This window comes from Triturus cristatus, chromosome 4_1 (assembly GCF_964204655.1).
Source record: "Triturus cristatus chromosome 4_1, aTriCri1.1, whole genome shotgun sequence".
NCBI lineage: Eukaryota > Metazoa > Chordata > Amphibia > Caudata > Salamandridae > Triturus > Triturus cristatus.
This window is the reverse complement of record NC_140585.1, coordinates 1,111,628,032-1,111,655,006: the sequence shown is the minus strand read 5'-3', so window position 1 is coordinate 1,111,655,006 and position 26,975 is coordinate 1,111,628,032. Positions and strand designations below refer to the sequence as shown.

Genomic DNA, 26,975 nt, shown 5'->3' with positions numbered 1-26,975 from the left:
AAAATTGAAAATGTGCTTCGCTTTCGTTTATTTTTTTTCTATTGAAATAGACGGGATCACCTAATGCGATCGCTTTGTATTATAGAATTCTTTTTATCTTGGGGCTTTTTGGTTCTTTAATCCCAAAACACTTTTGTATGCATGGCTGCTAAAATTGCAAGAGAATTTGAGCCGTCATTTTAAGGTTGCCATTTTGTCTTTGTTTGATTTCCATAGGGATTGATTCCGTTCGAAAGATGGTCGCCACGCAGCCTGGCGTTAATACGTAATAGAAATCCTTTTGAATAATATTAAGAGCGGGTCAATCTTGATGTCTATAATGTCGTTGATGTTTCGTGTAGCATTTCGTAAGAGGGAGAACACAACAAAAGAGATGTTACAACGCGTTTACTTTATATCTTCCCACAGCAGTGCACCACGTGTAGTTTGATTTACACCTGGACAGCCACAGGACCACCGGTGTCAAGTGTATTACCTTAACACAAACAAGCAGCCAATACCTCAAACTCTGGCAAATGCGAGACATGTGTGCCATTCGCACTTTCGCTGTAAACATCGGAATCTAATGCGCAGATGTCGTAGTTGAGATAATACAACGGGATGAGGAATTGGGGAAATACATGGAAGAGACGTATTTATTTGTCTCAGGAATATAAGAAATGTAAGTTTCCAGCTGTCCTAACGACATCTTGGTGACATTCTGAAACAAGGGGGAATCTACATACGAGGGGGCAGTGCGAGAGGTGTAGCGGTAGGAGACATCCTGCTAACAAACACACCACCGCCTTTCTCCGAGGCAGAGCAGAAATGCCTCGGAGAAAGGCAGCGTCGTTTTCGGATTCGGGGGCGTGTTTTGCTGTTGTCTCCTCCTTGAGACTTCTTGCAAAAAACACGCCCCCCGATCCGAAAAGGACGGGGCCTGTTTGGAATGACTGGCCTCTTCTCCAATGGCTGGCCAGCATTCAAGAGGCCAGCCAATGGAGAACAGGGGAGAAGAGGGGCGGGTTCAAGCCCCTCTTCTCCAAGTCATTAAATCTCGGAGCGAGACTGCGCAAGCGCAGCCTTCGCAGCCGAGACCTAAAAACGGGGTAGGATCATCGTTTTGTATAGGGCTATTCTGCCCAGAGGGTTCAGAGGTAACTTGCGCCATTTAAGGAGGTCAGCGCGGACCCTCTTAACCAGCGGGGTGACATTGAGCTCCCACGCGAGGTCGGGGAGAAGGGAGACCCAAATCCCCAAGTACTTGAAGGACAGCCGCCGAAGGGGATTCGCCGACTGCCAGTCAAAGCACTCGCGCGATGGGTGCAAGGGCACAAGGGCGGACTTAGCCGGGTTGAGCCGAAGGCCGGAAACGCACTCGAAGATAGCCAGTGCTCGGAGGCTTCGGGGTCCCGATTGGGCCGGGTCAGCCAGAAACAGCAGCACATCATCCATGTATAGTGCGATTTTATCCTCCGCTAGGCCGGGCCACCTCCAGCCAGTCAGGGAGTGGTCACAGCAGACAAGGCAAGCAAGTGGTTCCATCGCCAGAGCAAAAAGTATCGTGTAGAGGGGGCAACCCTGCCGCATACCCCGTCTAATGGGGAAGGGGCGAGAAAGAGCTCCATTGACGAGGACCTGTGCCCAGGGACGGTGATAGAGTGTTCTTACCAAGTTGCGGAAAGTAGTGCCAAAACCCATCTGGTCCAGCACCGCATCTAAGTAGCTCCAATCAACGGAATCAAAAGCCTTCTCAAAGTCAATAAGGAGAAGGGACAAGTATGGGGTCAGCAGGTGTCGGTTCGCAAGGGCAAGATGAAGGCGTCTAAGACAGTGTCTAGTCCCTCGGAGAGGCATGAAGCCGCATTGGTCCTGGTGGACAAGCTGGGCTAGATGCGGCCGTATGCGATTGGCCAATACGGAAGCGAAGATCTTGAGCTCTGTATTGATGAGCGAAATGGGACGGTAGTCTGAACAGCATTGCGAGGGGGGCTGGGACTTAGGGATCACTACAATGGCGGCGAGGTCCGTCTCCAGCCGGAAAGAGCCGCACTCCACCGCTTCATTGTACATCGCTATGAGAGGTGGAACCAAGGTATCACGGTAGGACGAATAAAACTCCTGGGGGAGCCCGTCCGGCCCAGAAGTCCTACCCGCCGCATGGCGCGAGATGTCATCAGACACCTCCGTAGGGGTAAGCGGAAGATCCAATGCAGCCGCATCGGAACCGCTGAGGCGCAGAAGGGGTAACTCTTCCCATCGGAGGAGCTCAGAGAGAGAAAGACCAGGCGACCGCACCGAATAGAGGGTAGCGTAGTAGGTGGCGAAGCAGTGGGCCACTGCTAACGGAGCGTGGTGAAGCCTGCTGTTTGCGTCAGCCATTTCTGGAATGATACGGTTGGCCATGGGGTAGGTGGTGAGGCGGTAGAGGAGCCTCCCATTCTTGTCTCCCCAACCATACACTCGGGCCACAGATGAACGCCAGAGAAGCTTGGCAGTGGCCTTTCCTGGACATCAGATCTATCCTCGGGGCTCATCGCCTCGAGCAGGGCGGCTTGAGTTTCCAGAAGCATGATCCGGGAGTCATGTGCCGCACGGGTGAGTTTCAGTTGGCCTTAGGCGAACCCCCCGAATGGTGGCCTTACCAGCCTCCCAGAGGGTGCTGGAGGAGGATACCGAGCCTTGGTTGGTGGTGAAATATGTGCGGAGTTAGGCACCTATGCAGTCCTTAAACTTCTCGTCTTGGAGGAACCAGGCGTTGAGTCGCCAAAGTGGTCGGGAGGATGGGGGAAGGAGCTTTTCGAGTTAGCCTTCCGGATGTGGTTTCTTCTTTAGTTCTGAAAACCAATAATTTTACGGTTGTTGGTGATCTGAACCTCCATATGGAAGCACCACTTTCCAACCCAGTCCAAAGCTTGCTATCGGATCTTGAGGCATTTCAATTAGTCCAACTGGTCAAATTCCCGACTCATATCGGTGGACACCTGTTGGATCCTTTTCTGACAAACATCACCTCTAATATTGAAGTGCTCCAGCCCAAGCCTATGGCCTGGACTGATCACTATCTGATCGAAACACATATTGCTACTAACATCCCTGTAGCCAATAACAACTTATCTAAGACTCTTAAGCGTCCTTGGAGAAACTTAAATCTAAAGCACTTTCACCACCTGTTGCTGCAGCACCAACCTCAACCTTTTCAGGAAGTTTCTCGTGGTTATGACGATTTTTGTAAGTGGCTTGTCCAGTCTCTGGATACCCTTATACCAGCTAGGTTGAGCAAGGCTAAATCCGGCTCCCCCAGTCCCTGGTATGACGAATCTCTTAGGGTACTGAAAGTATCCTGTAAAAAAGCAGAACGCGCTTGGCGCAAAAACTATGATACTGATCTTAAAGCAGCCTATAGATCTTGCATCAGGAGGTATCATAGGGCCATATGTTTAGCCAGGGCTGCTTTTTACTCACAGGAAATAAAAAACAGTACCAACCCTGCTAAGACCATTTTTAGGGTGTGCAAGGACCTCACCAACAAAAGAGCCGCCTCTACGTTTATTGCCTCTATGACACATTGCGAAGAACTGGCCTCGTTTTTCGTTGAAAAAGTGGAGGCCATATACAGGTCGTTCGTTATGCCTTTTGTCAGTGAAATTAACAGTGTCCCTCTGACTTCTAAATCCTTATTAGCCATTCCAGGTCCTACCCAAGAGGAGTTCCTAAATTTGACGATCAAAGTTAAATCAGGTTCCCCAGATGACCCTATGAGACCCACGCAATTTCGTGACTTCGCCGACTGTTGTTACCCGGCGATGCAGAGTTTAATTGATCTTTCTTTTAGTACTGGTAGTGTTCCCACCGCCTGGAAGCAGGCCACTATCATACCAATTCTAAAAAAACCTTCTCTTGATCCTTCCAAATCAGAGCACTACCGACCTATCTCCCTCCTTCCTTGGACGGCTAAATTAGCCGAAGCTCATGCCAATAGGATATTATCCCTTCACCTGCAAGAAGCAAACATACTAGATAACTCCCAGAATGGGTTTCGAGCCGGTCACAGTACAGAGACCGCTCTCTTGGCGGTGGTGGAACATATTAGGAAAATACTAGACCAAGGTCAGACGGCGGCACTGATCCTATTGGATCTAAGTGCCGCTTTCGACACGGTCTCCCACCACATCCTCTTACACCGCCTCGTGGAGGCAGGAGTTGGAGAACAAGCACTCGACTGGTTTCGATCATTTCTTACGGGTCGAACCTTTAAAGTTTCTACTCCTCCTTACATCTCTGCCCCACGCCCCATTCTGCAGGGAGTTCCACAGGGTTCGGCCCTCAGCCCCACCCTTTTTAATTTGTATGTTGCACCACTGGCGCAGGTAGCTGCTAGCTTTGGTCTCACAATAGTGTCATACGCCGATGATACACAGCTGGCGGTATCACTTAATGGCGATTCTAATATGAACGCCCCCACCTTTCAGGCGCCGGTTGGATGGCGAACAATCGCCTACAACTCAACGCCACCAAGACGGAGGTTATTCTTTTTGGTAGAGACAGTGAGCTCTGGGGAGACCAATGGTGGCCTCCAGAATTGGGTCCTATCCCTACTCCAGTCGCCGAAGTTAGAAATTTGGGCATATGGCTTGACGATCAACTGTCTTTTATTCCCCACATCAAGCGTGTTGCGGGAACTTGTTTTGGTGCTCTACAATGCCTACGGCCTATTTTCAAATTTTTTGACGCAGACACCAGGCAAATCATAGTTTAAGCTCTGGTGCTGACCAGATTGGACTATGCCAGTTCCTTGTTTCTGGGTGTTAATCAAGCTGAGCTTGCCCGCCTTCAGCGGGTACAAAATGCGGCGGCCAGGATGCTGGTAGGCCTCCCTAAATTCGTTTCTGCTCGCAGCACTATCCATGACCTCCATTGGCTCCCAGTAGGCCATAGAATTAAGTTCAAGGCTATGTGCCTTACTTTCAAAATTCTCAATTTGGCCTCCCCCCCCTATTCTCTCCCAGACCATTCTCCATTATGTCCCCTCAAGAGCTCTTCGATCTGCAGGGTCCAATCTGGCCATTGTTCCTCGTTTTAAAAAGACGAGAATGGGTGGACGTTCCTTTTCGGTGATGGCGGCTACATTATGGAACTCTTTACCTGCCTCACTTCGTTCCATCCACGATTTGTTTCAGTTTAGGAAACAATTAAAAACCCATTTATTCTCCTCTGTATAGTTAGTGTTCTGGTTTTCATTGTTGTGTTGTGTGTTCCTTCTCCTTGAGCGCCGGGACGCCTCTTGGCTGCGGCATCTGTGCGCTATATAAGAAAATAATAACATAACATAACATAGCATAACATGGAATAACACTGGGGAGTGGTCCGACAGGCCCCTCGGGAGGATAGAGATTGCCTGGAGCGCTCGGCAATCCTGGACCGGCAGGAAAGTGTAATCTAGACATGCGTGGGTGTGATGAGAGGCAGAAGTATAGGTGTATTGCCTTGCAGTCGGGTACCACAGTCTCCAAGCGTCCCAGAGACCCAGGTTAGCAGCCCATGAGGAGAGAAGACCGGATTGGGCAGTCCTGGAGATGGAGGGAGGAGACGCAGTATCTAGGCCAGGATCCATAGTGGCATTGAAGTCACCCCCCCTCACCACGGTCAGTCCCAGGGGCAATGCCGCGATCAGTGGGGTGAGTCCACGAAGTGTGGGGCCCAACAAAGCAGGAGGGGAGTAGACAGACAGCAGACTAAGCGGGCGGTCCCCAAGGGTCCCCTCTAAAAGGATGAAGCAGCCCTGAGGGTCATGTGTCACTTTACGCGCCACTAGGGGAAGAGTACGATGCGCCAGAATAGCCACCCCTCTGGACCCCCTACGAAACCCAGAATGCCAGACCTTGCCATAGCCATAGCGGGCAAGGAAAGGACATCGGTGGCCCAATAGATGAGTTTCCTGAAGCCGAAGTATGTCCACCCCCTGACGCTGGGCATATCGCAGGACGGCTGCACATTTGATCTTGTCCAGCAGGCCATTGACATTCCAGGACATTATATGGAGCGATGAGAGTGCGCTAGTATCGCCGGGCAGGAGGAGGCCATGGTGGGAGTCGGGCTGCTGGGCGGCATAGCTGGGATAATGAAAGTGTGGTAGTGCCCGGAGCCCGTGGATACGGTAGCGTAGCGGTGCATGGGATGTGGTCATCCAGGTGCAATGGAACAGAGGCGGTGCAGAAAACCGAAAACCTAAAGAACAAGTCAAACGGGAGCCAGAGCTCCAACCCCTCCCAACACCCCACCCCACACTTCAGGAACGGGAGCATCTGTCGCCCAAACAGTAAACAGGGAACTAGCACACCAAGCTTAAACGCTTGGAAATGGGGAAAGTCGTGGAGGACCCCTCCTCATAGCAGGATGTTCTTGTCTTGTAACCTACAGTGAACAATTAGTGACCAGGTGGGTAGCTGGTCTCGGCCAACATCAGCCAGGAACCAAAACATCAAAAGAAAGGCCGACATCATTATGATGGGTTCAGGCTGGCCCGATGGGAAGTGTCGGGCTGCGGGAAAGATCAGTGTCCGGAAGGTCTATCAAGGATGGTGGAGGCGAAGCTGAGCCGGGGCCAGAACGGCCCAAGGAGCCAGAGCGCTGCCCTGCAGGGGAGGTCTCCCTTGATGGCCCAGGCATGTGGCCCTGTGAGGGGCCCATCGAGAGAAGCAGAGCGCGCCCGCCGTTGGCCTCTGTGCCTCCCGGAGCGTCTGCAGCATGGGCGAAACACCGGCATGTCCCGCCGGGAGCCCCCTATGGCAGTAGGCAAAACGTGAGTTTGGGGGGGCAGCCGCAGCGGACGTTCTTCTGTTGCCCATGTCCATGCCTCCTCAGGGGTCTCGAAGAAGATGGATTTGTCCTGAAAAACCACTCGCAGCCGTGCCGGGAAGAGGAGCCTGTATTGAATGTTAAGCAAGCGCAGCTTTTGCTTGTCCTCACCAAAGGAACGGCGTTGAGTCTGGACTTCCTGGGTGTAGTCAGGAAAAACCATTATCGTCAGGTTTTCATGCTTGAGAGATTGTTTCTTCCGGGATTCGGCCAGGATAGCGTCCCTGTCCCTAAAGTTGAGGATTCGCAGGATGATTGGTCTTGGGGGGCCCCCGGTTGTGGCCGAGGGGCGAGCGATCTGTGTGCCCTCTCGATCATGAACCAGGGGGAGAGAGCGCCTTTGGGCATCCAGGAGCGTATCCAGGGCTCCACAAAGTCTGCTGCCCAACTCTGTTCCACGCCCTCAGAAAATCCAACCAAGCAAAGGATGTTGCGGCGGGCGCGGTTTTCAGCATCTTCAGCCCGCCGGTGGAGTTCCTGCGTTTGCGACTGGAGTCGGCTCACCTGGAGTTTAAGCTTCTGGACGTCGTCCTCAACCACAGACACGCGGGACTCCGCTTCCTTAATCTGGGTGTTAGCGTTGCGGAGGTGCTGTCGGATCAGGGTCATGTCCACCCGGACCTCAGCAATCTTGCCCTCAACCGAGGATTGTGACGCCTGGATCTCCTGAAGGATGGCAGAGAGGTCGGGCGCGGCGGGGGCACCCGCGCCTGGAGGACCACCGGCAGCCCCATCCTCAGCGGTGGCAAACCGATCTATCTTAGTCTGGGTAGCAGGGGTCTTGGGTATCTTATCGCGGGCCATGGTGACCCACGGGTAAGGCGGAGATGAGGTATGGGTCCCGAGGGCAGCCCAGCCAGCCGGGAGGCAAGGGTAGAGGATGGAAAAAGGAGGGGGGGCCCAGGGCGCAGCGAGACCTCGCCGCCTCGTGCCAGTCCGATCAGTCTCTACGGGGCGCCAGTGGGCCACAGAACAATGCCAGGCTCATCGGTTCGCAGAGGGTGGTGGAAGGGGGTGGCAACGGCCTACGGACCGGCAGAGTAGGGGGCAAAGGTCAGCCACCAGGGTGTGAACAGGACGTCGCGGGGACAGGAGCCAGTGGTGGGACCCGCAACCAGGATCCCACGCCGCCCGAGCTGTGCGGCCGATTCAAAGCCCCTGGCAGCTGCAGCAGCCTAGTTTCGTCGCTCCAGGTGGGTGCGCCGGGTCAGGAGAGTGGGCCCAGGCAGGCCGGGTCAGCGCCGGGCCCTCCCCCAAGCACGGGAAGAGAGCAGATCTGTAGGGTCGGCCGCGGGCCCTCGCCAGCAGATCAAGCACCCCTGCCCGAGGTGGCAGTCGAGGAACCCAGAGGGTGGGAAGGAGGGGGGGAAGAGGCCGAGGCAGGGCATGGGACAACCCCAGAGGTTTGCACGCTTCCTCCCCCGCCGCCCGACAGATGGCCGATTCCCCTCTCAGAGGCCCACACCCCCGCAGCCACCCGTCCACCTCCTCACCTCACAACCGCCAGCGTTGAAGGGGGGGGTCCGCCAACAGACCGCAGTCACTGCACGGCCAAGGCCCTAGAAAGTCTCCGCGGCCCCACTGCTACATCTAACAGCAGCAGGGTCGTCGGCAGGGCCACAGGCAGACGCCCCCCCACTGCCCGGCCGACAGCCAGGCCGGCCTCCGGGAGCACACCGGAGCAAGGCGGCAGCCTTTCCAGCGGGAAAGCGGGTCCATGAGCTCGCCGGGGGGCAGCAGAGACGACTCGGTGTCACCCCAGGCCAGTCAGTCAGGCTCAAAAGCAGGTCCAGGCAGGCCCGGGCTCCCGAGAGGCAGGGGGAGCTTGTTGGAGCAGGGCGGGCAGTCTCCCAAGCCACTGCCATGCCGGTGGCGGGCTGCACCAAACAGCGAAGGCAGGTAAACAGTCACGCCGGACGCCACAGGAGGCCGGGTAGCTCAGTACTCCACAGCAGCGCGGTCAAAGACCAAGGCTGGGCGAGGAGCCGACAGCCGTGGCGGCAGCCGCCATCTTGAAAAGGCCGCAAGGCGGCTCGGGGATTGAAGGGTGTCCGCCGCCCAAGGATCGCAAGGCAGCACAGCAATGGGGCCCTCCGGACTTCCAGGTGAGCAGGTCGAGGATTTTAGGGGTCACTAGGGTTCTGATGGCAGACGATTTCAGAGCGGATGACGGAGGGGTCCGGAGCACTCCTAAGGTGCGACCGCCATCTTGACGCTCTTGGCCACGCCCCCCTGTAAATTGTTATGGGTTTAAAATCAACTGTTACAGAGTTCCTTTAGTATCCAGCAGTTTTCAGGCAACAATAAAAATATCAAGTTAACGCTGGTAATTATTGTTCCTACAGGAGAGGGATTGGCGGTTTGTCTAGTGGCAGTTTTGACTCCTCTATAGTAGTGCAGAGGATTAACATGCCTGCTCCAAAGAACGTGTACCATCCAGATCACAGAACTGTATTTTATGTGGATAGCTCAGTGAGTTACTGCTTTTGTCATAGAGATCATTTTGTTACTTGCAGTTCAAAAGTTACAATCGTAATATAGCACAGTGAGCTATGAACTGCCCATCAAAGACCTACATGCAAACTGCATGGTACAGGTTAGAAACTGATGTTTGTTCCAAGTCTTTCATTATCATAATGTTAGTAAAAAGGGTTTGTGGTGGTAGAAAAACTTTATTATTATTAAAGCCAACCCTAACCGCTGAGTTACATTTTGAACCCTGAGTCTGTGCTTCTCCGGACCAAGCATTCTTAAAAAATGCATGAAGTATTGATGACATTTGAATCCTACACCTTGTAGTCATCTTTCTCTTGTGTAATATTTTATATACACTGATTCACATACGTATGATCATTGTCTCTGTGTGTGCATGTGATGTAAAGCGCTCCAATACCCTACGCTGGTATGAGAGGTGCTATAAAACAAATTAAATATATGTGAGAGAGGGACTATGGAGAGATGAAGGACACTGTTGGAGAGTAATGATGAGGGAATCTGTAGAGGAGTAGGTAATGGGGGGGGGGTCCAAAAATATTGTTGCAATCTAGGTGATAACCTCATGCACGGATCAGAGAAACTTGAGGCAGGTAGAGCTGAGAGTGAAAGCATGAGGCAGACAGGGTCTACCTCAGTGGCAGTGAGAAAGAGAAGCTGCGAGAGATGGTCCATCTCAACTCCAGCTAGGATAAGAGACTGTCAGGGAGAACATGAGACTGTGAGAGAGGGCCTGTCCCTATCAGAGAAGGCTACCGGCTTCCAGAGAGTTTCAGTGCTAGCAAAGATGTGAGACTATCACGGATAACATGGGGCGGCCAGAGAGAGCCTGTTTCACTGCCAGACAGTGCATTAGACTGACAGATAGTGCCAGTCTCTTTTTCGATGGGGAAGTGATACTGCTAGAGACAGCCTGTTTCACTGTTACAAATGCCCGTCCCACTGTTAGAAAGGCCTGCCCGATCTGCATGGCGTCTCCCGGGCCTGCTAGCCTGACCCACACCCTCTGCCATGATCTTGCACATCTTCTCAGCCTTCTTCTAGCCGCTAGCCTGGGGCATGGCCCCTCTTGTGCACCTGCACGTCGGCTAATATCATACTGGTCAAAATAAAGGGGAACATGCAGTTCCAGCATTGCAAACAAAACATCCTTGAGTTACTTACCTGCTGTAGATTCTCTTTTGAAATCAAATGCGTGCTATGGACCCGTAGCAAAACTAGCTACCAACAACGCGTGTCTCTGTTCGTGCAGAAAAGGGGAGAGGGAGAAAGACAACACAGCGCTGCCACAATTAAGGGCACACAGTCTGTATCAGAGCAGAGGTCGTGTCTGGAAATCAAACCACTGCGCCTTTAAGCCAATCCAGATGCTTCTCTTGCTGTTACAGCTGCGCCTGGATTGGCTAGGGCAGGCCACCTCAACGCTCATTACTGAGACCGGGAGCTGCGGCTTTGAGTCACCCCCAGCTCATTAATGCGAAGGTGGAGAGACTCTGGGATGCCTCTAGTGCACATGTTGGGTTTGCCGGAGAAAAGCAGTGCCCAACCCGACATGGGCACTTGGGCCCAGGTGCCCTGGCTAGCTCTAACGAGTGTCTGTCACTGTCAATAATATTAAGCAAGCCCCACCTCCCTCAAGCCTGCACAGGCTTAGGATCTGCCGCAGCCTCGATTATGCAACCAGCATGCGGTAAAGGATGCCTGCAGCGGGCAGAATGAATACAATTAAAAATAAAAGTTTTTTGTTTGTTCACAATAATAGGAGCAACGCACCAACGCCCTAATGGAGGAACCGCCCCTGGTGATCAGTCTCGCTTGCTGCGCTTGCTCGCTATGCAACTTAATGGGGCGGGCCTGACAACAATTGACAGCGCTGCTTTCGGTTTCCAGTCCGACCCAGCTAAACAGACACAATGTCTTCACTCACTTAGGATCTGGAGAAATATTTGACTTCTATCAATCTTTGAAGTAGTCAGACGGACTCAGAGTATGGAGATAGACACGATTTCTACGCCTCTCCTGTGCACAGAAATACTCTAGTCATGAGCAGCCTCTACGTGACTGAGACACTGTAAGGCTCCAGAAAAAGTTTACTTCTTATCATACTCAGGGTTTGTAGACAGACATGACTTCTTGACAGCCTCAGGGTCTGAAGACAAACACAGCTTCTGTCCATATCTACCCGGATCCACTCGGGGTCTGAGATAGATTTTACTTCTTGATACATTCATTGTCGGAGGAGTGACACAACTTTTTGACACAATCAAAGCCTGATGATACTTGCGACTTCTTGACAGGTCAGAGTCTGTAAACAAATAATAATTTTTATACAACCAAGGTCTGGAGACAACCATGGCTTCTTTACACATTCACTCTTGCAAATGGATAGTGATATTGACCATATTCTCTAGCTGAGTGTTCTCTCTGCTTTGCCCCAGTTTATGACACCTTGTGTGGTCTTTCTCTTTGTTCAGAGGTCTTCAGGACAGGGCAAGTTCTCTACAAGGAAATCTGGTTTGAGCTGTAGGTCTCTATATCTATTTGACGAATAGGACGACTTGATGAGAGGAGCTCCTCCTGAAAAAAGAGCCCATATGAGAAGGGCATGTTGTCCAGTCTGGCTGAAGGTAGCATGGTGTGCGATGTTATGCTATTGAATAGTAGGGTATGACATTGTATGGAAAAGTAACGGATATGAAATTTTACTGCATTGAATGGTATAGTATGGCATTGGTCCACATGGTATTGTTTGGTATTGTATGCAGTAGAGTGGTGCATATTGGCCTGTGCAGTACAATCAGGTATTCTACAGTAAGGTAAGCTATAGTACAAAATAGTATTGTATAATATACTATGTTATTGTATTGTATGGTATAGTATGGTATGGTATTGTATCCCATGGTGCTTATTGTACTGCATGTTATGATATATGTTAGGGTGTGGTATTGCATCATACTGTAGGGTTGAAAGTCCACGGCACGGTTACCATGCCTCATTTTACCATTCAAACCAATCTTGTATGTTTTCAGCAGACGTTTGATTACTTGGTTGTATGGGGCTTTTTGTTTTTGCAGTTTTATGTAGCGTTAACTCGACCTGTAGGTATTGGTGCACTTTACATGAGCACCAGTTAACATTACACAGGGACACATGCATTTTTGGTAGGCACGGGGAGATTACGTGATTTGCCCAGAATCATAGGGTGTTGAGCCGACGCAGAGACTTTCTGATATTGGATATTGCACAAACTGCTCAAGATATCCATGGCACAGCACTGACTCCTGAGCCTGTTCCCACGGCCCAAAGCCAAAGAAGCCACAACACGATTTATCGACTTAGCATTGCTGATGACCAAGAGGGCAGTGACAATGCAGTGGAAGTTGCACTGGCCCCCCTCGGTTGAATGATGAAGAGAGGAAATGATCAAGTGGGCACAGGTGGTGGGCACAGCCCTTTGCAGGGAGGAAGGGCGGGCTTGCAAAAGTGCTCCCTGGCAATTTCCTGGGACACTGTTACTTAAGACTTCATGGAACATGCCAAGGAGGATCCCGCTAACCATAGACACCCAGCTTGACAGGGCACCTGACCCCTACTTCTTGCCCGGGAATCCCCGGAGTTGACCCCTTCTCCCATTCTAGAGCCCCACAGGCTGGATCAGACTTGGCAACACTCATGCTCCGACCCTACTACTCCCCAACTTGTGTCGTTTTCTAAAGCACTACTGTACAGTGATGCCCTCTCACTGGACACAAAGTAGCCATTGCTCTGGGGTAGTGAGTGTTCATGAGGGAGGTGGAGGGATTGTTATGTCAATTCAAACACCACGATTATCTTCTATTTTCTCTCTTTTTTCTATACCCACGTGTAACCGGCAGCATTGCTTACCGTTGTTATAACCATTGAGACGAATTTATGATGTTGGTTTGTTTGTTAACTGCAAATGCCAATAAAGATATATTTTAAAAAATGAATGGGAAAATGGTTCATTGGGATTTCCAGGGCGTTTCATGTCTTAATGCTACACACGTGACATCTATGCAAGTTACAAATTCCCTGTTAGTAGGGTTCAAGAAATATATGTAAATAATTATATTTTGAATCTCTGCTATTGAAGCCTGATTTCAGGAAACTTTACTACACTTACGTCCAGGTCTCTATTAAGTAAAAGGTAGTAAAGTCTTGTCAGTTCATCAAAGCATATTTAATCTTTTTTTTGTGTATCATAGAATGATGTAGCGGTATTTACCTCATTTAAGCAAGCATTGATAAAATTAATGAGTCTGATATGAGGTCTGCACCCCTTTGCAGCTATTTATAACTTGATATTGCAAAGAAGACTCTGCCTTTAATCCTTACGAAGCAATGAAATGAGTACACTGGAGTTGGGTAATTGTTACATATGTTAACTCAGTACGGAGACACCTAGGATGGTATTACTGTTGGAAAGCTCAAGTTAGTTTTGTTTACAAGCAGGAGCTGGAGAGCGACCACATCTCAGATCACCCCCAGGATGGTGGTGGAGGAGGTGAGAGTTGGGAAGAGGGGGTCAGCTTCTGAGATTGCAGGTCAGTTAGAATGAGTGGGCTGTGCTATCATGCACCCGCCATGCCCCCCTGGCTGCCGACTCCGCTTATCTTTACTTCTGTTCCTCTCCTTCTACAGTCAAAAGAAAAGGAAGAAGGACTGCAACTTATGCCAGCGGACTAGACACCTTAGAGCCTCTGCTGCAGAGATCTGTGTACAATGCGATAGCGTCTGATCTCGTATGACTGCCTTAGCCTGCAGTCCAAAAAAAAAAAACAGAAAAGCCCAGACACGAGAACAAGATGTGTTCCTGACAAGACAGGTGTGCAAAAAAAGGCAGCTAGCAAAACTCAGAAACAGCAGCTGCATACATTTTTTCCAGAAAAGGTCTCGGGTAGAAAATGAAAATGCAGCCCGATGCATCTTTCTATCCCCCACTCCTCCTCCTCCTCTCTGGTCTCCAGTGCCCTCTGACCCTTTTAGAGGAAGTCGGGAACGACGGTAAGTGAAGTGGAAGGACTACATGCCCTCGCAACAATGCATCGCTGCTCTTCCCGCCACCAGTGGGGCACGGGCGCGTGGGAAGTGGGAAGTGGAAATGGTCCTCCCAGCCCTTGTCTGATGAGTGTGTGAGCGGCAGCGGCGTCCCCTGCGTCATCTTTTATTAAAGGAGCCCGGGTTCCTGAGCTGATTGATACCCCGGCCTACCAACCCACTGCACACGAGGAAAAGCCGGCCAAGGAGGAGGCTCAGCACTGATAGCGGACGAGTGGAAAAGCAAAATCAATCTCAGGCAACCAGACCACAGGAGATAAACAAGCCCGAGAGTGGTGTGAGTGGTGCGCGTGCGCTGCAAAGATTTAAGGAATGCAGCAGGCACGGGGCCGCTGCTCGCTACCGAGCTCCCTAGGCCAGAGGAGAGAGAAGGCGGGACATGCACCACCTTTGGCCAATTGCGTGCTGTCTTTCTTAGAAAGACGCACGCAAAGGCCAATAGCGAGTGATGAAAAAAAAAGCACACGCGCGAGCGTGTGGTCAGAGTTGAAAGTCCTTACTAGAAGCCTCGCAGAGCAACGCATGTGCGCTGGCTTAGGCGAGACCTAAAAAGAATGTGGTTTTCTCAACTCCATGCTCTCGGATATCACTTAATGTTTGAGGCTTGAAATAGTGAAAATTAAATGTCTTATCACTTCCAAGTATTAGAAATGTATAGAGATGCAATATGATTTTTAAATAGTTTCTATGCGATCATAAAACCAAATAGTATTAAAACAGTATTATTCTTGTGCTTGCCTTCAGGTTTGGCGTTTGCCTTGCTGGCCGCAGTCCCTGTGGGTTTTGGCTTGTATTCTTCATTCTTTCCACTTTTGACATATTTTATCCTCGGAACATCAAAACACCTCTCTGCTGGTAAGTATGAATATTTTTTTTTCATTTGAAGTTAGTGCTTTTTGCCTTTGTTGTCCTTTAATGCATTCCACCTTTGTATGCACTCTGCGTGTTACAGGATCATCAGTGCTTTAATTATAAAGGCAAATTTGACTAAATTGATCCTTTCGCACGCCAATATTTTCAACATGCCCTCTGTATGACTTAACAGTATGCTTTATATAAAACTTTGAAACATATACTATATATTAGTTTGGAAAATGTTCTGCATATGACTTTAGAACATGCTCTACATGTACTTTAAAGCATACGCTATGATTTTGAAACATGTTCTATATACAGGGCACTCATCCTAAAAAACAGAAGTAGGGGGACTTACCAAGTTAGGTAGTATGCAAGTGACTTGGCGCATGACATCATGGCACGTAATATCACACGTGGCATGACAGGAAGAGGAATCTCAATCCATGACCGCACAGGAAGTGATATCACAGGAAGTGACATCAGATCTTAACACCTAAGACATATGCTTAGCAGTTCTTTTATGAGTACATTTGGGAACACTACAAGATTTACCAAGTGAGATTTTGTGTCAGGGTTGTGCCAAAAAAGTGACGCCACCCCGACAAACAATCTGGGCCTCCACTTATACATTTAATTTTTTTAAACTTTGCCACAACGAAATTGGAAGTAAATCTGCTGGTTAAAAAGTCTGCATTTTAAAATATCTCATAGAGTTAAGGCACCTGCTGCAGAGATATTTGTATGCCTAGTAAATCTCAGGGAATAATAATGATGGCAAGATAACTCTGAGATTAACACATTTGCTGGTGAGATCTGTGTTTTGTATAGCCCAGTTTTGAATCAAAGTAGCATAGAGGGTAAATGTGTCTCCTGCAAAGCACATAATTGAACATGCAGATTACAGATTTTTATTTTCTGTAGCTAGGTAAGTAAGTTACTGCTTTTAACACAAAGATCCTTTTGTTACTTGCTGTTCATACATTGTAATCCTCCTAATATAGTACAGTGAGTAATGAAGGACATGTGACTCCTACACCTTGTAAACCTTACTTTCTTATGTAACACATCCTGTACATTGATTTACATATGATTTATTGTCAATGTGTAATGTTTAGACTCTCTGACACATAGCATTGGGATGAGTAGCGCTATGAAAGAAACAAAAGAAAATAGTGGTATTTAAATTGTTATTTTTGTAAATATTGAGGCAGACCAAACACATCTGACATTCTCACAGTGCATGCATATGTCTTATCTACAGGGACTGAACAAAGTCTAAAGCATGCCTCTCTCAAGTACCTGTGAAGTGAAAGTGTGTGTCTTTGTTTCCCCTCTAATGCATTTAGATGTGAGGCTCCAGACTGCTCCCAGCAAGAATAATCGAACAAAGGAGGCCTGATGGCCCCTTTACTTCGGTCTTAGTTTTGGGCCAGTTGGAATTTAAAATAAGAAGGTCCCCTCCCCGCCTGCACGTTGCTGCTCACAATGAAAGCCAATAACGTGCAGGCGCTGCTGAAAGTGTCCCGGTGTCTTAAACCTACACTAGGACCAATTCAGAAAATTTGTGTGAGGCTAACTTCTAGTTAGGGCCGTCCCCTTGACTTGTGTCCTGTCTATGTATGACTTTAGAACATGTATGTACACAACTATAGATAAAGCTTTATATATGACTGCAGAACACGTGCTACATATGATTTTAAAACATGCTATATATATATCTATATATATTTAGAACATTAATTATTTACCATTACAAAATGTACATATGTAGCTCTTGCTAAGCTTTTTTATTTTATTCCTTCATAACAGCGAGTACAAGTCATGAAAAATAGTTATCTACAAAAGCAGTTTGTATACCATGTATAGTCCAGCTTGGAGTTGAAAGTCCAGCCGCCAATCACGTCCCATATATTTAAATGCATGCCATCTAATTAAACCCCACCGTCCCACCCCACATCGCCAATTGTGCATCGATTTGTGGGCCCACACACTCCCCGCCCTCAGGCATATCTACATTTCGATATACTCCATGCATGATTTACAACATTGAATTTAGATCATCTGCTGCCTCCGTCCCAAGCCACGCCACGAAGGGCTCCCAAATGTCTGCCGACCTGGATCTGGGCAGTAGGAGTTCCCAGTAGTTACCCAGGTGTGTTTTACAGTACGTCACAATCCCCACCCACTCTTTGGCTGTAGGGGGTGTCGCTGCACCCCAGTGTATGGACACTTGTCTTTTTGCCATGAGTAGTAGCATTTCTGGCAGTTTTCGCTCTTTTGGCGGTATGGTAGTTATAATTCCCAATAAGATGGCCTGGGGTGTACAGGGCACTTCCCATCCTGTAATATTTTTTATGTGATGTAATATTAATTTCCAATAGTTTGCTATTGGTCTACAGTGCCAGGCCATATGTATAAAGGTTGCCCGCGGGGTCCCACATCTCCAGCAATTGTCATCTGTGCGTAATCCCATTCTATGTATTTGTGGGGGTGTTTGATAAAGGCGATGTAAATATTTAAAATGGATTAGTCTTAGGCGATAATTCGGTGACAGTTTCTCAAGTATTTTGCAACTCTGATCCCATTGTTCATCAGTAATTACCTCCCCATGGTCTTCGTCCCACGGTTTACGGGCCGCCAGAGCTGCCACTGGAGCCGAGCGCTGGGTCGTGCGATATATCTGCGATATTAATTTCTTGCCCGAGTTATTGATTAATAGATTTTCAAGTGGGTGCACTATTTGCGGAAGGGGCGGGATATGAAGGAAATTTGTCTTTACAAAATGTCCGTAATTGATAATAGAGCAACATATTCAGTGCCGTTGGGGGCAAGGGGTCGCACATCTTGTCTATTGTGATGAAGACCTCCACATGATATACGTCTCCTGCCTTTGTCAGACCATGCAAGGTGGCCCATTCACACGCCTTTGCATCTGTTAGTGGAGGGATCATTGGGTTATTTAAAATAGGCATGGAGGGGGTGTATAATAGATCTGCATGCGTTCTTTTTCAGATACCTTCCCATGTCCAACGTAATGTCTGTACGGTATCTAGAAGAAGAGGGAACAAAAATCCCCATTCCAAACAATAAAATGCCTTAGTGGCATCCAACAACGCAGCTATGGCTGAGACATGAGGCGCTAAGTAATGTAGTAGGTCAAATAGTGTTCTGAGGTTGTGTGAGGTAGATCTGCCCGGCACGAATCCGGATTGATCCGGTCTCACAATTAGTGATAATAGGGGTTGCAGTCTGGTGGCCAAAAGTTTTGCAAATATCTTTGCATCAAGGTTTATCAGAGAGAGTGGACGATATGAGTCCTATTGGAGGGGGTCTTTATCTGGTTTCAGTAGTGTAATTATTATGGCTGTCACGATCCGCGCTCGGGTGGCGCTGAGTGACGCATCTCCTCTACCCCTGGACTACGGCCGAGCAACTCGGCGACCGCAAGAACTACATCCCCCAGAACTCCCGGTAGTTCCCGTCCCACGTGACAGTTCACGTTGCCGGAAACGCTGAAAAGCGGCCAATTCCGGGGAAGCAGTGCCGATGATTCTCTGAAGCCTTCGGTACCGGAAGACTCGAGCGGATGGTTCTCCTCAGCGGCTTGGACTCCAGACCACGAGAGACTCCGACCACGCCTCTACTGCTTCTTGTTCCTCGCTCGGCAGCCTGTGAGTATTGAGACAGGAACAGCCCGACTTTAGCCCTTTCGACTTAGACGTGACCTCGGACCATCGAGGGAGAGCGCTAAGAGACAGACAACGCCCACGGATTTCCGGGCATCTCCACCTGGGGGTTTCGCTCCTCTGCTCCCGGCTCCTCCTGGAGCATTGAGTAGCAGCGCAACGCCACAGGCAGCGCCCACGGATTTCCGGGCATCTCCACCTGGGGTTTCACTCCTCTGCTCCCGGCTCCTCCTGGAGCATTGAGTAGCAGCGCAACGCCACAGGCAGCGCCCACGGATTTCCGGGCATCTCCACCTGGGGGTTTCGCTCCTCTGCTCCCGGCTCCTCCTGGCGCATTGAGTAGCAGCGAAACGCCGCAGGCAGCACCCACGGATTTCCGGGCCACAGCTTTCCCATAGTATCGCGCTCCTCGGCTCAAGACCTTGCTGAGCCTAGAGTAGCAGCGCAGACACCTGACAAGACCAACCTCCACCTCTTCCGCGAATCTGATCGCCACAGCGAGGTTCTTACAGTTCCGTGACGTAACGGTGCTGGAGACCCTCGTGCGCTCGGAAAAGAGGAGAAGACAACCCTTCTCGTTCCCTCCACAGTAGACGGAAAGAGACGACCGGTAAGAGAGCTACACACAAGGGGGAGCCAGGGGAAGGGGTAAAGGGAGCCATCACTCATTGTGTGTTTGTCTATTTCACAGATCTCCCGCCCAGCCGTCCCTATCCGTCCTTCCCTCGCTCACCTACCCCTTTCGTCCGAGTGTATTACACATCCGCCGGACTAGGGGCAGATGGGAGGTGGACCCCTTTAAGCTTCGGCGTCATCCTGAGGAGCGAAACCAGTGGGATCCCGACAGAATCATCGGCCCACGAATTATCTCCTCCCGATCACGCTGTCGTAGACCATGACCACCTTAGAGGACGTGGTAGCCGCTCTGGCCCTAGTGCAAGCAGAATTAGCTGCTTCTCGTTCAGACACAGCCGCTCTACATACACGGATAGATCGGCTCCAAAGGAACCCCTTCGATGCGGGAACCCCGTTCCAGTCATCAACCCAACCTGTAGTGGTAGAAATGCCCACACACGTCCCGTTGGCCCCTCCTGAACGCTTTCATGGAGACATACAGAAGGTGCAAGTCTTCATGACCCAAGTACTGTTGCATTTCCATTGTAAGCCAAAACTCTTCCTTACCAACCAAGCCCGGGTAGCCTTTCTCATTTCCTACTTGGCAGGGGATGCGGCTCAATGGGCGGTTCCCATAGTCCGTCGTGACGAAGCCCTGTTGTACGATTGGGATGCCTTCCGCATCGCCTTTGAAAGAACCTTTGACCGCAGAGCTGATACCTTCTCGGCTGACCGAGACCTGCTGAAACTACGGCAACACCCCAATGACTTCCTAGGCTACCTCAACAACTTTCGTCGGTTGGTGGCAGAAACCGACTGGCCAGAAACCAAACAGTCTGCCATTTTCTACGGAGGGCTAACGGACGAACTAAAGGACGTCATCGCCCAAATTGATCCCCAACCCCAAACCTGTTCGGCGATGGTGGAATTGGCCGCCCGTTTGGAGCATCGGCTCCGAAAACGAAAAGGGGACCAGAAACGGAAAGATAAAACACCGTTCTCCTATGACCATGCCCGAGCTTCGGAACAGGCGGCCTCCAAGTCTGAGGCCATGGAAATCGGAACAGTGAGAGCCTCGCTAACCCTGAGCGAACGTGATCACCGCCGTAAACAAGGCCTGTGTTTGTACTGCGGGAAGAAGGGGCACTTCCTTCGAGAATGTCCGGTGAGACCCAAGACGAGCAGACCACGACCCGGACAATCTGCTATGGCCACAGAAGAAGGAGCCGCGGGAAACTCCAGAGCTTGAAGGTACCGGAAGGGAAGCCTCCAAGCCACCACTCCATCCCTTCCATGGAATCCGACACCTCTCGAGAACCAGATCACTTCTTCATCTCCCTGGAAGCAGTGATAAACCAGCAAACACAAACCATAAGAGCCATGATAGACTCCGGGGCTACCGGATGTTTCCTGGACAAGCAGGAAGCAGAAAGGCTAGGGATTCACTTAACGCCCAAGGAACAGCCCGAACTCGTTTTTGCGGTCGACGGGAAGGAACTGGAGTCGGGACCCATCCGATTCGTCACCCCGTTTCTCTGGATAACCATAGGAGGGGACCATGGCGAGTGGCTGCAGTTGAATATAATACAAGCTCCCCGATGCAACCTGATCCTAGGTTTGCCGTGGTTACGAAAACATGAACCTACTATCGAATGGTCCACCAACACCATCTCGTTCCACTCCGCCTCATGCCAACGACGGTGCACACCCGAACCCGGTCCGAACCTCTGCTCAACATGTGGCAACTGCCGCGGAAAAGGACGTGACGCTCCCTACCTGGTATCTACCCTATAAAGAGGTGTTCAACGTGCAGATGGCGGAAGAGCTACCCCCGCACCGAGAGTATGACTGCCGCATCGATCTAGTGCCAGGCGCGGTTGTTCCGTGTGGTAGGATATACGCCCTCACCGGGCCAGAAACACTCCATTTGAAGGAGTATCTAGACACCTACCTCCGGTTGGGGTTCATCCGTCCCTCCCGGTCGCCCGCAGCGTCCCCGCTCTTCTTCATCCCGAAGACCAGTGGTGAGCTGAGATGTTGCATCGACTACCGCGCCCTCAATGCGCTGACGATTAAGAACAGATACCCCTTACCACTGATTCCGGTTCTCTTGGAGCAAGTCCGCGAAGCGCACATCTACACCAAGCTGGACCTCCGAGGGGCGTATCATCTGGTGAGAATGAGAGAAGGCGATGAGTGGAAAACCGCCTTCAAAACACGGTTTGGACTCTTCGAGTACTTAGTGATGCCCTTTGGACTGTGTAACGCCCCGGCGGCCTTCCAGTTTTTCCTCAATGAGGTACTACGAGAATTTCTGGATAGGTTCGTCGTGGTGTACATTGACGACATTCTGATATTTTCCACCACCCCGGAGGAGCACATTGTTCATGTCAGGCTCGTGCTACAAGCATTGAAAACCAACCGCCTCTTTTGTAAACTCACCAAATGTGAGTTCCATGTTACGACAGTGGAGTTTCTCGGAGTTCACCTAACCCCCACAGGACAGGTCATGTCCGTCCGAAAGGTGCAGGCGGTGGAACAATGGCCCCAGCCCCAGTCAGTCAAGGAAGTCCAAAGCTTCCTTGGCTTTGCGAATTTTTACCGCCGGTTCATTCACCACTTTTCTCACCTGGTATCACCTCTCACCAGACTAACGCGAAAGAACGTGTCGTTCCACTGGTCTCCCGACGCCCAACGCTCGTTCGAACAGCTCAAGACGGCCTTTACATCTGCACCCATCCTGAGGCACGCCCGGCCCGAGCTCCCCTTCATAGTGGAGGCCGATGCGTCCGACGTCGCCGTGGGAGCTGTCCTATCCCAACGCCATCCAGACACTGGCCACCTCCACCCAGTGGCCTACATGTCCCGGAAATTGAACCCCGCCGAACGCAATTACTCTGTGTCCGAAAAAGAACTTCTTGCGATCTGGGAGGCGTTTGTGGAATGGCGACACTGGCTCATGGGAGCTCAGCACCAAATCACTGTTTTCACGGACCACAGGAACCTCCAGTTCCTGCGATCAGCTCGACATCTCTCTCCCCGGCAACGAAGATGGATGTTGTTCTTCGCAGAATACCACTTTATAGTCACCTACCAGCCTGGCTCACAAAACCAAAAAGCCGATGCCCTCTCCCGGCAAGGTACGACCAACATGCCGACAGTGGAACCAAAAAGGGCTATCCTGTCCCCAAGTCAAGTGGTAGGAGGGGTGACAACAGACACCTTTCTGAGGGCAGTGAAGCGCGGACTCGCCACATTCTCTTGGAGATCTTGGTTAAAAGGACACAAGGAATGGAGCCTACGACATGGCGTCCCCATGTGTGGCTCCAGAATGCTAATCCCCACGCTTCCTCTGCAGAAGCTCGTTTTCCATTGGTGCCATGAACTACCCTGTGCAGGGCATACGGGAGGAACGAAAACCCTGGAGAAGGTATTGAGACAGTTCTGGTGGCCGTCAGTGAGACCAGATGTTTTACTATGGGTAAAACGCTGTGACGTCTGTTCCCAGATGAAATCGGACCATCGTAAACCACAAGGCCTCCTACGTCCACTTCCTACACCCCAGACACCATGGGAAAGAATCTCGGTGGACTTCATCGTTGGATTGCCCAAAGACCAGAACTGTACCGCTATCGTGGTGGTGATCGACTACCTTACCAAAATGGGACACTTTCTACCGTGTAAGCAGGTACCCACGGCAGGGGCATTGGCAAAGCTCCTGTTGGTGAACGTGGTGCGACTCCATGGCCTTCCTAGCGGCATTGTTTCAGACAGAGGGTCCCAGTTTACGGCGCGGTTTTGGAAGGTCTGGTGTGCCGAACTGGGCATTCAGTCATCCTTGTCCACCAGTTTCCATCCCCAGACCGACGGGCAGACCGAGAGACTTAACCAAACCCTGAAACAATTTCTCCGGTGTTATGTGGACAAGGCATCAAACGCCTGGGTGGACTGGTTGTGGGTTGCCGAGATCGCCTACAACGACTCCGTCCATACATCCACACAACACACCCCTTTCTTTCTTTCCTCAGGGTACCATCCTCGATTCACCCCATTTCGACTCCCTCACACGAATCTCAGCGTTCCAGAGGTACAGGACAGGCTTTCGGCGATTCGCTTAACCCTCACCAAGGCCCGTGAGACCCTGCGACTGGCCAAAGCCCGATACAAACTTCGTGCGGACAAACGTCGCAGACCCGATCCTGTGTACCATAAAGGGGATAGGGTATGGCTATCCACTAAAAACATCAAATTCAAACATCCCAGCGTCTTTAATCCGAAATTCATAGGTCCTTATCCCGTGGTGAAACATGTCAACCCGGTATCGGTGCAACTGAAGCTCCCGACCCATTTACGCATTCACCCAGTCTTCCATGTCTCCTTGCTTAAACCCTCGTTCAGTCCAGTGCGTAGGATTCCCGCTCCCGTATGGGTTCACCATGAACGCGAGTACGTGGTGCAACGCGTGCTGGACTCCAAGACTGTTCGGGGTAGACTCTGGTATCTTCTGGCTTGGAAGGGGTATGGCCCGGAGGAGAACTCCTGGGAGCCCGCTTCCTCCGTCCATGCTGCTCGCCTGGTGGCGGCTTTCCATCGCAGGTGTCCTGGTAAACCGGGACCAGTTCTCAGCGCCTCGTGAGGGGTGAGGGGGGATGTGCTGTCACGATCCGCGCTCGGGTGGCGCTGAGTGACGCATCTCCTCTACCCCTGGACTACGGCCGAGCAACTCGGCGACCGCAAGAACTACATCCCCCAGAACTCCCGGTAGTTCCCGTCCCACGTGACAGTTCACGTTGCCGGAAACGCTGAAAAGCGGCCAATTCCGGGGAAGCAGTGCCGATGATTCTCTGAAGCCTTCGGTACCGGAAGACTCGAGCGGATGGTTCTCCTCAGCGGCATGGACTCCAGACCACGAGAGACTCCGACCACGCCTCTACTGCTTCTTGTTCCTCGCTCGGCAGCCTGTGAGTATTGAGACAGGAACAGCCCGACTTTAGCCCTTTCGACTTAGACGCGACCTCGGACCATCGAGGGAGAGCGCTAAGAGACAGACAACGCCCACGGATTTCCGGGCATCTCCACCTGGGGGTTTCGCTCCTCTGCTCCCGGCTCCTCCTGGAGCATTGAGTAGCAGCGCAACGCCACAGGCAGCGCCCACGGATTTCCGGGCATCTCCACCTGGGGTTTCGCTCCTCTGCTCCCGGCTCCTCCTGGAGCATTGAGTAGCAGCGCAACGCCACAGGCAGCGCCCACGGATTTCCGGGCATCTCCACCTGGGGGTTTCGCTCCTCTGCTCCCGGCTCCTCCTGGCGCATTGAGTAGCAGCGAAACGCCGCAGGCAGCGCCCACGGATTTCCGGGCCACAGCTTTCCCATAGTATCGCGCTCCTCGGCTCAAGACCTTGCTGAGCCTAGAGTAGCAGCGCAGACACCTGACAAGACCAACCTCCACCTCTTCCGCGAATCTGATCGCCACAGCGAGGTTCTTACAGTTCCGTGACGTAACGGTGCTGGAGACCCTCGTGCGCTCGGAAAAGAGGAGAAGACAACCCTTCTCGTTCCCTCCACAGTAGACGGAAAGAGATGACCGGTAAGAGAGCTACACACAAGGGGGAGCCAGGGGAAGGGGTAAAGGGAGCCATCACTCATTGTGTGTTTGTCTATTTCACAGATCTCCCGCCCAGCCGTCCCTATCCGTCCTTCCCTCGCTCACCTACCCCTTTCGTCCGAGTGTATTACACATCCGCCGGACTAGGGGCAGATGGGAGGTGGACCCCTTTAAGCTTCAGCGTCATCCTGAGGAGCGAAACCAGTGGGATCCCGACAATGGCCTCCCTCATAGTCTCGGGGAGTACCCCAGTTTGTTGAGCCTCTTGGTATACTTTTAATAGTTGCGGGGCCAATAAGTCAGAGTATTCCTTGTAAAATTTTGCGGTGAGCCCATCTGCTCCTGGTGCCTTATCTGCAGAGAGGCTACCTATCGCTGTGCGTACATCATCTATGGTGAAAGGAATATCCATATACTCCCTGTACCTCTCACTAAAACATAATAGTTGTATGGAGTTAAAGTATTCCTCAAGGATCGTGTCTGCTGGGGTCTACTGAGTGGTGTAAAGTTGAGCATAAATGTTTCGCATTGTGTGAAGTATTTCTGATGGACTGTGTACAGTATCATCTTCTGGGGTTCTGAGTGCTGTAATGAAAGTGGAGCCCCTTGGTGGGCGCAATATGTTAGCAAGGGTTTTCCCTGCTCTGTCACACTCCCCATATTTCCAGGCCATTGTATATTTATTTAGAAAATCTGTTTCCCGGATTGCCTCCTCCTGGTGTTCTGTGAGTAGCCTGCGTATATTACCAAGTAGTGTGTTCGTTGGTTGTGTAAAGTATTGCTTCTCTAGCAAGCTCAATTCTGCTTCTAATGTTGTAAGTCTGGTGTGTATATCTTTCAATATACCCGCTTGTCCCGCTAAACATTGCCCTCTTATTACCGCATTAAATGCGTTCCATAGGATGCCAATGATATCCACCGTGCCGGTGTTGATGTCAAAATATTCAGTAATTTTCACCCTGATCTCTTCCCTGAACACTGTGTCAAGGAGCGCATTGGGAGGCAGGCGCCACGTGAAGGGTTGTATATATGGCTTGGGCACTTTGAGAGTAATCAAGACTGGGGCGCGGTCAGATAGCGTGCAGGCCTGATGGGCTACATTGGTTGCCCAGGAGTGGACCACAGGCGATGTTATCCAAAAATCTATTCTAGACCATGCCAAGCGGTGTTGGGTAATGCAGGTGCCTTCTCTGTCTTGTGGATGAAATATTCGCCACGACTCAATGAATACCCCATCTGTCATTAGTCCCTTCAGCATTTCTGCTGCCTGCGGATGGTGTAAACGAGCAGCTCCTGCTCTGTCCTCCGTTTGAGACAGGACTGTGTTAAAGTCACCGCCCCATAATATCCCTGCCTCTCCCAATGCCTGGATCTTGTGCCACACTTCTTGAAAGAATGTGGGGTTGTCTACATTCGGACCATATACGTTTGTAATATGATATGGCTACCAAATAGTGTCCCTTTAATGATGAGGTATCTGCCCTCCGGATCTCTGTACACCGTCTGAGTCTGCCATGGAGCCCCCTTTTTCGGTGTCACCCTAGCGATGCAGCGCCATGCGCTGCTCGCTTAAGCGAGATCTATTGTTGCCGACTTGCTTAGCGATGCGGGACAGGATGGGTGTACGCACTTTAGAAGACATGAGCTGTGAACGCGTACGGCAGCGTTAGCTGAAGTTGAAGGGCAGAAAGACATGAGCAGTGAACGCGTAAGGCGGCGTTAGCTGAAGTTGCAGGACAGGCCAGGTGCACGTGTATTATTGATGCCGCGTTAACACGCCTCCTGCTTGGTGCGTTAACACGC

General features: G+C 50.9%; 1 protein-coding gene across 1 annotated transcript in view; it reads left to right on the top strand.

Annotated features, from left to right (window-relative positions):
* Positions 1–26,975, top strand: part of SLC26A4 (solute carrier family 26 member 4) — a 161,125-nt gene that overhangs the window by 25,452 nt on the left and 108,698 nt on the right. Inside the window, exon 4 of the mRNA XM_085654118.1 lies at positions 15,154–15,264. Coding sequence (XP_085510244.1) covers positions 15,154–15,264 — 111 coding nt within the window. The remainder of the gene's footprint in view (positions 1–15,153; positions 15,265–26,975) is intronic.